At 46.2% G+C, this 12,292-nt stretch overlaps 1 protein-coding gene across 2 annotated transcripts in view; it reads right to left on the bottom strand.

Annotated features, from left to right (window-relative positions):
• LOC144822536 (aldehyde oxidase-like) overlaps window positions 1–12,292 on the bottom strand; it is a 578,143-nt gene that overhangs the window by 496,336 nt on the left and 69,515 nt on the right. For both annotated transcript variants that reach the window (XM_078680182.1, XM_078680181.1), the window contains exons 3-4: window positions 9,595–9,691; window positions 4,947–5,055 (exon numbers count right to left, since the gene is read on the bottom strand). In XM_078680182.1, the coding sequence (XP_078536308.1) occupies window positions 4,947–5,055; window positions 9,595–9,691 (206 nt within the window). The remainder of the gene's footprint in view (window positions 1–4,946; window positions 5,056–9,594; window positions 9,692–12,292) is intronic.

Below are 12,292 nucleotides of genomic sequence, written 5' to 3'. Positions count from 1 at the left end.
CTCTCAACCAGAAAAGGAGAGTTTGGCGGTAGTATGGGCATGTGAGCACTATCACATGTTCATATACGGAAAACCGTTCACGATCGTAACAGATCATCAAGCGCTAGTGACAATATATGGAAACCCAAAGGCAAAGATACCACCAAGAATTGAACGATGGGGAATCAGGTTGATGGACTACAACTTCACGATTGTCCATAAACCAGGGAAAGATCAAAATCCAGCGGATTACATGTCACGGCATCCGCTTCCCTATCAAAAAGGGGGCACCACGATGGCAGAGGAATATCTGAACTTCATCGTGAGACAGAGCACTCCGGCATCCATAACAAATGAATAACTAGAGCGAGAAACAAATGGAGACCCGACAATGAAAGCCGTTGGAGTGGTGGTACGGCAGCAGAGGTGGAGACACATCAACAGCAACACCATCACAGAAGAAGGAGTCAATAAAGAGGAACTGCTGGCCTTCAAAAAGATAAGCGAAGAGCTGTCTGAAACAGAAAAAGGAATATTGATGAGGGGCTCAAGAATTGTAATACCACGTCGGCTCAGAAAGAGAACAGTTGAACTAGCACATGAGTCGCATCGAGGCATTGTGGCGACAAAGAAGATGCTGAGAGAAAAAGTGTGGTTCCCGGGATTGGACAACATGGTAGAGGAAGAGATATCGCACTGCCACACCTGTCAAGTAACAGGACCCCCCGCCAAACCGACACCACTAAAAATGTCGGAACTGCCACCCGCAGTATGGACAGAGCTGGCAACAGACTTCTATGGGCCACTGGAGAATGGAAAATACCTACTAGTGGTCATTGACGAATTTTCGAGGTTTCCAATAGTAAGAGAAGTATCGTCGACGTCGGCAAGTGCTACGCTACCAGTGCTAGATGACATATTTGCCGCCTGGGGCTCCCCACAAACACTGAAAACGGACAACGGTCCTCCATTCTCGGGAGAGGAATTCCGCAGATTCCTGGGATACCTGGGGATAGAGCATCGGAAAATAACTCCTCTGTGGCCACAGGCCAATGGAATGGCAGAACGATTCATGGGGACCATCAAGAAAGCCATAATGCGGGCAAAGTTGACGCAAATATCTATTGGACAAGCGCTTTGTCAAGTGCTACTACAGGAACACCCCTCACAGCTCCACCGGCAAGTGCCCAGCAGAGCTGGTGCTGGGGAGATCGAGCAGAACAAGGTTACCTCAGATAGAGGTAACGGAAAACAGGACCAGAAGTGACATTGCGGCCAGAGATCACCAAGCGAAACAAAAAATGAAAGAATATGCCGACAAAAGGAGAAATGCAACAGAACACCAGCTGGCTGAAGGGGATCTGGTGGTAATGCGACAGAAACAACAAAGGAAGTCGGACAGTCCATTCTCAAGAGACCCGCTGGTTGTGACTGATGTGAAGGGGTCAATGGTGACTGCAGCTTCTGACAACAGGAAAATAACAAGAAACAGCTCCCACTTCAAGGAATTGAAAGTGGAGGAAGAAGAACGTGCAACAACAACAGAAGACAGAGAACACGAACAAAGACCAAAAAGGGAGACAGTACTCACAAAAGAGGAAAACGGAGGACAAGAACAGGGCAGAGAACAAAGACCAAAAAGGGAGTGCAAGAAGACAAGAAGACTACTAGAAGAAATGTAGAGACTCTCCCTCTCTCTCTCTCTCTCTCTCTATCTCTCTCTCTCTCTCTCTCCCTTTCCTGTGCCAAGGACTTGCACATGGGACAAAGACATTCTGTTTGCAACAAAGGGGGAGATGTGGTGACTTGACCACCAACACAGGGCACTAGGACCCTGTGGGCTACAGGGCAGCGTCCAGGTCACTGGACACGACTTCCTGTGGGCGGACAGGAAGAGGACACTCGAGATCAGGACGGCGATGAGGACGGACGCAAGAGGCACCCTGAGCACACCAAATAATAAAGAGATGTAAACCGGTACCTGGCTCCTGTGTATTCATTACCGAGCTAAGGCATCACTACACGACAAGTACTAACAGCTCACCCGCGTAGCTAGGGGGTTGCGGGGGGGGGGGGCAGGGGGGGGGGTGGTCCGCCCCAGGCAGCAACTTTTTTGAGGCGGCCGCGCGGGCCTGCACTGGACTGGAGGCCGAGGCCCGTTACGGCCGTGGCTGCCTCTGTGACGTGAGGACGGTGATCTGACCTGCTTCACACACTAGCTTCGCCGGCCGGTAACACTCTTTAGAACAAACGGAAATGATATATCGTTCGCGTCATTTGTCTGAGCTTGCTGCAATTATATTTATAAACCCAGTGCACAAGTTTATATAATTATCGTCTCCTGCTGAAGTTCCAAAGTCCTCCTAATCCTTGAGTTGCTGCTTAGTGCCTCAATGTATACTTGTTTTTAGCCTTGCTAGCTCCATTCATTGAAATTCCCGCCCCCCGGTGTGGATGTAACGTCACTGACTCAACTTCCCAATAGTACGGAGACCTGGGCAGTGGTTACGTCGTGGCTGTGATGTCACGTCCTAGTCTGGAAGGACGTGAGGTCGGATATTCAAGAAGCCGGGACCCGACTGAGGGAGTGGACATGCTGTGCGCGTCCTGCGGCATTATACTCACTGCACTGCCATTGCCTGCGCATATTTACTAGTGGAGTGGACGGCAGCATCACTAGGCGGGCACTCAGCGGGGAGCTGTGCCGCGACCGGTGGTGCGGACCGAATTCGCGCTCAGACAGTGCAAGAGCAGATTAGAGAGCACGCATGAAGGTGGACTGAGTGTCTTGATAGTGCGGGCGAGAAGAAATGCTGTAAGTCTGCTTTAAAAATGACAAACGGTTTCTCTTTGCTACACATGCAGTTCTCTTAGTTTTTTGACTGGTGAAAGTAAGTTAATTGTGTAGCTGCGCCGGCAGTCCCCAGGACTGCTCACTTTACTGGTATGACATTTTGAAACCATACAGCCTGCCTGGCTGTGACCGCTATATGTCTTACAAAGCCTCTCCTGGCTGCTGACTTCGGTGGCTGGAGTCCGCCCGTCAGCTATTTAATTAATATCCGTACGAGGCAGCTGAGCTCTCTGTTAGGGCCTCTCACAACCTGTTATAGAGTCCTATGGTTCTGTACTCTAAAGGCAAGTCTCTATTTGGTGTTAACTCTTAGCAGAGCTATGTGACCTGCTTTGTAGATGTAGGCTTTTTATTTTTTTCTACTGGTGACATCTGAGGCTGATAGTAATAACTTCACAAGTCTTACTTTCCTGCTAGCAGCATTCGCTTGTGAATAAGGTGGACCCTGCAGTAAGTAGCAGCTTTACTAATTCAGTTCATCCCACTCCAAGTGATGACTTTTATGAAATATGTAAGTAAAGAAAACTCGGTGTCAAGAACAGAAGTAGGGGCACGGTCTTCAATGCTATGTCATGTGATGTGATGCCCGCCCCCTTTCACAGCTGCCAATCTTTTAGATCGCTATGTGTGATATTTTGATAATTTTGTTACAATTATGAGTCAGCCAACTCGGGCATTTGCAGCAGTTTTAAGATCTTATAGTTTCTCGTTGCTCAAATAGGTCAAATTTCTGATATTTATAGGTTTCCCTCGTCTTCATTGCTTGATTTTCTGCTTGCAAGAGTCACTTGTAGTCATTGAAATGTCACTCATAATTACACTGAAGTTATGAAAATGTCACACATAGCAATTTGAAACCTTGGCAGCTATGGATACAGCCAATGAGACAACTTGAACAACTCTTTGCTTCTGGTAGGTACTGCACGCCGTATTGCTATAGTATTTACTTATTTATGGATTCAGTGTTGTGAACACGTTTTTCAATATTTAGGTGTGTCCAATAAGAGTCTGTTTATTTAAACTGTTGATTTGAGTTTAATAAAATACACCCCTCCCCCCCCACCAAGGGGCGGCAATCTGAGGGATAGCCCCGGGCGCCACAAGCTCTAGCTACGCCCCTGTAACAACTCAGTTTGTGGTAGTGTGGGCGAGCAGTTAGGCTTATCCAGTTGTGTTAAGCATTTATTGTATTCACTCAATCAAGACTGATGGGACACACTCAGAGACAGAATCCAGACCAATTGAGTTAATATATAAAAAAGGTATACTTGTATTTTATGTCTAGAACCACGTAGGACTTGGTACAGGTTGGTAAAATATACTTTCAATTGTAAACCTTTACACCAAAGTGCACTTGGAAAGGGATTTGCAGTTGTTACAGGTTGGTATGAATTTAAAAAGCAGTTTGTATTACACAGTAATTACTTTTAGAATACTTTTTGATTACTTTCAGATTACATTGAGTACTGGGGATGGTATGCCTAGATACCACACCTAAGGATCTCACAATACAAGGTAAGTAATATTGTTTCTTGGCTTGAGTTATAGTTACTGTTTTCCCCATACAAAACAACAGTTCAACACTACATTTTAGGTCCAAAATCTCATAGCATGGGTTCCTAAGGGAGAAAAATGGTTATCGGTTTCACAGGCAAGTAAACGTCTTACATGTGGGAGTTTTAGGGATTAGGACCAAGGTTTACCAAGGTCTAGGTAGGCGCTGAAGTGGCACCACCAGTGGCACTTGGGGTGCCGGGTGCAGAGTGCAGGGGCACAATGTTAGCGAAAAGGGCTAAGGGTACCTACGGTTAGGGACTGCTTGCAAGCAGGCCTCTCAGGTGAGGGAGCAAAGCTCCTGGTGATAAGGCCAGCACTGCAGGGGCCAACAATCAGCACAGGAGCTGTACCACCAGCGGCACTGGGGCGGCCTGGTGCAGGGTGCCAAGGAGATATTGGGGACCCTGTGATTCTCAATGGAGACAATGATGAGATAATATAACACCTCTAAATATCCAACTTAGAGTAATACAAGCAACATCAGTGACAGACATGAATAGTCAGCTCAAAGTAAATAGAAAACCAAAACACATAGGGATGATGAAAATACTCTTACCTGGACTGGATGCAGTTTGGTGGTGGTGCTACCAATGCCCTCTACTGTTGTCACTGCTGTGCCGTACAGAGAGCAGATAGGAAGTAGGCAAGCGTTCGCAGTGTAATGACTTTGGATTATAAAGGAAAATAAGGATTATGAAAATAAGTCATTGTTATGTATATTACTTGGTGAGTAATAAGACGAGTGCCCATGAGGAAGAACAAGAAGTGAAGAGTATGGAAGAGCTGACCCACTTGCTAAAGCATTAGGCCATTTTTGTGTTCCTTGGTACTGTGGCTGTAGAGTACGTTCAGGTGAACACACAGGATGTTATGAGATTAAAGGGAGGGCATTTAACAACATACGGTACATTCACTGGCAATCTGAATTTTGTGTCAATATATCAACTAATAAGCTTTTAGGTCTATGAGTTATAAACTTCTAGAGCAAACACAGTTGTCACAACTACATGAATTCCAGTGGGGACTGAATTCTTCGCAGCCTCACACCATGGGGCTTAAGGCAATATGCAGCTCAAGTTGTCTTTGACATACCTGAAACCCCATGATGGGACACCCCTAATTGTGGATAGTATCGCTATCCACAATCTAATATTGAACTTGACCAATACCAGGGGTCTCCAACCTTTTCTGTAATAAGCTCGACTTCTGTTCCATGAAAATCCTCTCGAGCTACTAATATTACTAGAAATGTAAGGGTAACTACATAAAACAAGATTACATTAGTGGTCACCATAGGCAAGATTAATTAGCAGTGTTCACATCAATGCATCAGGCATGGTTGCCAGTAGAAATGAAAAAAATGCTTTGTCACACTCTACATGGGTAATACCCACGGTGGGAATGACCCTAGCAGCAAGTTATTAGTAATAAGTGATTCTTAATACAGTTTGATTTTTATTACTCAAATATCAGCGTTAAATAAGTATTGCAAATTCAACCATTTTTCACCAAACAACACAGCCGGTAATAGTAGCTTGTGCATTTATAACACTATGAAGTCCTAGCCTGTTACACAAAGCACTGTGAATATACAAGTCCTTATTTATTATGCAGCACGGCTGACCTAATTATTCGCCACAAAATGGCAAAATATGAGGCTTAATGTGGCTCTTATTGGAATGGTACATTTTCATCTTAAATACACACTTTTCAGGTTTATTTACATATAGTATATATATATGTAGAGGACTCTCTCTGCTACCTCCCTCCTCAAAACCAAACAAATAAAATACCTGTCTATCTCCTGCGACACTTTCACCTTGTCCCTGTTTGTCGAAACAAACACAGATATAAATATCTAATATGCAAGTATTCTCCATCAACTTCCTTGTGCTTCTCCATCCCCAAAAAACATAGATTCCTTACTTTTCTCAAGACCCCAGTCTCTTTACACCACAAAAGAAAATACTTGGCACGCCTTTCCAACATTTATCATTTCATTGTGCCTCCCCCCACAAGAAAAAAAACCATGGTGTCTCGCCACCTGTACAATCTCCTACTCTCATAGCACAGACAACAATGGATCAATGCTTGCTATGTGCTGCCATGCAAATTCCTGCCTGCCTTCAGGTTTCAGATACCCGAGGACTAATATAGACACCAACAGCTGAAACTCATTTTCATCTGGGTTACCACCACAGTATACAGTGACTCTCGTTTTTAGGTTTCGCCTGGAGAACGGAGCGTAAGCTCCGCCTCCAGAGAAAACTCTTGATTTCAGTAAGGACTCTGGAATACGCCCCCCTGTCCCATTGGCTAGCTCCATAAATGGAGGCTAGCCATTGGAACAGAGATCTGTCCGTCATTCACGGACCAGATTCGGGGGCGTTCCCGAGATTTTTTCCATCTCCACCCTTTTTGGCTCGTCATCGGGCGGTGGGCGTGTTTATTTTTTTTTTCTTTCTGCAGCATCCTTCCTCACACCAGCTGGATGGCTTTCCATGTGAGGACGCAGACCTGACCGGCTCTCTACTCCGAGCCAACACAATGGAAGGTGATTTGTTGCCAGTGCCCATTCCCGCCCCTGCCCCCCCCTCCCGCTCTCCGTGTGTTCGTTCCCGCCCCTGCCCCCGCTCCCGCTCTCCGTGTGTTCGTTCCCGCCCCCCCTCCCCCTCCCGCTCTCCGTGTGTTCGTTCCCGCCCCCCCTCCCCCTCCCGCTCTCCGTGTGTTCGTTCCCGCACCCCCCCCCCTCCCGCTCTCCGTATGCCCCCAGGAGGGGCATGGGAGGTGAAACTGTCCGTCAACGCGGACCCGTTTTCGTGTTTTCTTCCGTGCTCCAGCTGGGCGTTTTTTTGCTGTCTGTTTCTTCCGGCCGGCCAAACCCTGCGCGGCCGGCCGGAAGTCCCGCCCCCCGCAGCCCGTGAGACAGGAGAACAACCATGGCGGGGCTCTGCCGGGCTCCCGTGAGCTGAGGGAGCCCGGCGGCATCAGAGGCAGGAGAGCCCTGCAGCGTTATCCACTTCCCTGGTTCACGCACTGATGGCGGGGTGGGGTCGGGACAGGGAAACCAACCCGTACAGGCCGCCTGCTTCCCCGATCCGATGTCTGCGTCCAGAACCTCTCAATCACCGAGCTCTCCTCTCCTGTGGAAGGCGATCCGGTCTTCGGTACGTTTCCTCGGGTCCCGCATGACCGAACTGCTCATCTCCTGTCGACCGCTCTGCTCATTCTTAGCAAGCGAAGTCCTGTAGATGGAACTCTCTGAGGGGGACTGTCAGCAATAACACTTCCCTCGATGTCTCTGAACTCCGGGGTCTGTAGCGCTGTGAGATGGAGACGTTCGCTGAAACTGGAGCTTGTTTATTATTTGCTCTTACAGCATTCCTTTTACCAATTATTTAACTCTCATGCGATGGTCAGCTCCCTGTCTGCGCAGCATAGAACGTTACCATATTTAAACCACGCTGGCCGTATATTCAACAAATGAAAGTTTATTTCACAGTGCTGTTGCCTTATTTTACTTCGTTTAGTTTTATTTCCCTTGTTTCTAATAGCTGGTCTGGGGTTGGAATTTCTCACCCTTAGTGTTTATAACCGTTTATTTCCGGTGATCGTGAGCAAACGTCCCACCCGCTTAAAAGATAGTGTTTGGTGAACAGCAATGCCCCTGCCGCCCCTCGCAAAAACAGGATGTCCCCAGGGAACAGCCATCAATGAGGGGGCGGGCTCCGTGCACTTCCTGCTCCCCCTGCCACAGGCCTGTTTGTAGGAGGCTCCGCTGCGGGCGTGGTAGGTGCTCTGCAAAGATCGGTTTTGACTTTTTTGTCCCACTCGCCATCTGATTTTCCTGAATGGTTTCTTGTTGGGGGAGGGGGGTAGCAGCCAAATATACTTGAACGAGTGATATTTCTGCTTTTGGCTGTCTGTCAGGGAAGTTGGGTTGGCCACGAGTCACGTGTTATCTATCACCCATTGCTCGCTGTGAGAGACTGGGTTATATCCAAGCTTTGAGGGCATTTTTGCCACTTGCTCTGCTGGCCCGGATATAGCGCCGAGAAATGTTTCTCCTTTTTTTTCGGTCTATGAAGGGCCTGGGCGCGGGGTACATTTCACTTGCGCTCTAAATGTAGAGGATGATGCCCAGGGCGATTGTTGTATTGCACCCTGCAGTGCCCTCCTACCAGGAAAGGCAAGGGTGAGGGTTGTAGGTAGCAGGGAGTGCCATGCTGCCGGCGGTGGCCTGAGTAAGGGTTGTGCATCACTCTTGGTACTTTGCTGCTGATTCTGGGTAGAATGAAGGTTGTGTGCCACTTGCTGTGCACCGTGGGTGTGTGTGGGGGGGCCCTGTGTGTGTGGGGGGGGCTCTGTGTGGAGGGGATCTGTGTGGGGGGGCTCTCTGTGGGTGTGGGTGTGTGTGGCATTTGCGAGAGATTAAGCTATTGGCATTGTAAATGACAATGCCATTTATTTATCGGTTTTCAAAACGAACACATAAATAAAAAAATTGTCATTTACAATGCCAATAGCTCTAACTTTTCCAAAGGCGAAACCGTTGCATTGTAAATGCTTGTTGATTGTTGCTGCCATCATTTACTTATGTCATTGTTGATATTAACTCTGATGAGTGACTATCCTCTTCTTCAGTTCTTCACACAGGTCATATTTTCAGTGCAAAAGAACCAATGGTGAACATGAGCGTTATCGAGTATCTATGAGATAACATAACGTAGCACAACATGGACAAACACAAGAAAGACAAATTTACCTATAGTGAGAAGTCAACAATCCTAGACTTGGGATCCCTTCCATTAATAGGATTCAGCATCACAATTGCAAAAAGATCTTATTGGTTGGTAACAGACGAGAGCCACTTAAAACACCAGTTTTACAAACCCAAATTGATTGCTTTAATTCAATAACCAAGGATCTCAGCAGGCATAGTCGCATGCAGATCAATGCAATGACTGCTAGGCTAGGAAATGAAGGTCAATAAAGACCATTTTAAGCAAAATGTTTACTGTGGCAGTAATGGTCTTGCATTCCAAGAACACTGATTTGCATGTCGAGCACCTGAAGTGGTCTTCCAGTTAGGTGTGTAAGTTTGGCAAATGCGGGCGCAATGACTAGGTACACCACTCTTTGCCTGGAAATAAAATACAATGCTGTGTCCAATAAGCACTTCGCCCGTAAAGATAGAAGGATACAGGATCTTCTTGCTCACTGGATTGAATGTTGATACCATGACGGTGCAGGCTCCGCAGCCGCCTCCTCCACAGCCATATTTGGTCCCCGTCAAGAGAACTAAGGTATGTAGTTAAAGAAAAATCCAAATATGTTTTGAAACTCTGTAGATTATGTGCTTCATTTGTTCACACTACAGAGAATCATTGATGGGTGCTGTAGTGTGTAGATGAAGTACATTAACCACAATCTTCTACTTCTTGCTATGATTTGTCTGCATGTTTCTCTGTTTGTAAACATGAGTATGTTATTGCATTTAGTATAATGATAATAATACTAATAGCGATAATAATAATAGTAATAACAAAATACAGCAAATACATATTGCAAACACACATTGCTGATTCTAAGTTTCACTTTTAATAGAAAAACAGTATCATGCCAGTATTCTTGAGGTGTTTGGCGTTTTTGACTTCTCTGAATCGTGACCGCACAATCTTGTTTTAATGACTTCCACCCCTAAGAATGACACAAATTCATACATAGTTTGTGCTGCTGAGGATGCATTGCGTTTGACTTTCTGGAGGACTTTCAGAGGGCTGTCAGGTCGCCATATTGCTGAAGTATAGGGCAGCCGAGACTAAAATGGGCCTTGGTGTGTACAACAAAAATAATCTGCACAGCCAGGAATTAAACTTTCTGTAGTTTATTTAAGGCTTTTATAGAGGGACATACATAAGATATTAACTGAACGGACCTGAAACGGAAGACAAATCTGAGATAGGTCACAGAGGCAAAAATGTGACAACCGGTGAATCCACTGGAGATTCTCCACATTTGAATGAGAGATGTTCACCAGCAGAGCAAAGCACGTCTGAAACGGGGTACACTTAGGGTGCATCTCATCCCAGTGAAGGTGGTCACTTCACCCTCCTTCTGGTGGCCCGGCCGTTGCAGATTACAGCTCAGTGGTCCAGGCCTTTTTACCTGCACCCCTGTCGCGAAGTCTGCTTACTGACTCTATCCTGTAAAGGTCCTAAATAGCCACCCATTACTGGGGTCCAGGCCTTTCCTCATATGTCCTGTATCCATATCCATTTAGGACATCATATGTAGAGTTGCTAAAGCTGTAAGCGGTCTCATCTCTTCTTTTGATACTGGAGTTACCCGATGGCTGAGTGGAAATCTCTATTTTTTTTTTTAGCAGTCTGGAAAGAGAACAAAATGCACTTCCTTGCCACTGGAGGAAAGTTTTGAGTTTCAAAGAAAGCTGAATTTTGGTTCACCCATGTTTTGCACATGTGATTTCAAATAGGGATAAATGGTGGTCACCCTCATCCAGTTACGTGTACTCCATATATGCTCTCGATTAATGTGGACAAGAAGACTTTGATGCAATTAACACTGGAACCACGATCTCATTTCTTGAATTACTTGAGTAGGACCCTTGCTTAGTAAAACGAAATACCTGGTTAATCCCCACAATTCAACATGGTTAGGGACCTTGGTCCAGCTGTACGACCGTTTTTTTGCGGTTGCAAAAGGGAAATCAACCCATTTGCCGCAGCAAAAACCGGTGGTGATATGTCCAAATGCTATTTTGCGAGACCCTGAGTCGCGAAAAATAGCGTTTGCGACTCACTATTAGGAAGGGCTGTGCCAAGGGTGTCCCTTCCTAATCGAGGCTCTAACACCAATGTACTGTTGTTTTGCGACTGCATTTGCGGTTGCAAAACACTTGCAGTTTACCACCTACTTCAAGTAAGTGGTAAACCACTCACAAACGGGATGGGATCCCCAGGCGACCCCTTCCCCTATGTAAATGGGTGCGAAAATATTTTTTAAGAGCAGGGACCACTGCCTGCCCTTAAAAAATGAAACTGAAAAGTTTCATTTTTCTTTTTCAAATACATCCCGTTTTCCTTCAATGAAAAAGGGCTGCATTTAAAAAAAATTGCTTTATTGAAAAAGTAATCACAGACATGGTGGTCTGCTGACCCCAGCAGGCCACCATCCCTGTGAGTGCTAGCCATTCCCAATGGGGTCGCAAATTGTGCTTGCCTCATGAATATTGATGAGGCATGCAACTTACAACCACATTGGGAATCGCAACCAGTGTCTGAGAAACTGTTGTACATTCAGTTTAGCAAGTTGCAAATTGTGAGTCGCAATTCTGCGCAACTTGGGACTCGCTAAACTGAATGGTCGTACATCTGAGTCAAACGAATTCCGGAACCCTTTCATGATCTAGTCTGAGAAAGATCCCGGGGAGGTTTCCAAAATGAAAACCCAACCTAGGACAACTTTGTATGAAGGCATCTCAGGAGACTTGGTGTACAACTCCCTCCAGTCTCAGTGCAAGCTTAATCTCTCGCAACCACCTCACCACAGCTTTCAGTCAATCCAACCTCCGCATTCTGTAATAAAACCACAGACAAGATGTAGCTTCTGACTGACCTTAGAATGTTCGAAGACAGACTCCAGATCAAATGCAAACACCCAAAGCATACAAATCAATATTCTGATAAGAGCGTACAGCTTACACTCAACCTAAAGCAAAATGAAGGTACAGTGTAGCTGGAGCTCGATTCTACTCCCACCAAGCTGTTCCATGTCACAGGTGACCTGACTGTATGCCCTTTAGGTGCTTCAGGAAGCAGTGGAAGAAGAGCACTGCACCCACAGATCTTCATTGTGCCTTCCATCTTTTTAAGGTGATGG

This window comes from Lissotriton helveticus, chromosome 3_1 (genome assembly GCF_964261635.1).
Source record: "Lissotriton helveticus chromosome 3_1, aLisHel1.1, whole genome shotgun sequence".
NCBI lineage: Eukaryota > Metazoa > Chordata > Amphibia > Caudata > Salamandridae > Lissotriton > Lissotriton helveticus.
The sequence above is the reverse complement of the archived record's forward strand: the minus strand, read 5'-3'. Positions and strand labels throughout refer to the sequence as shown.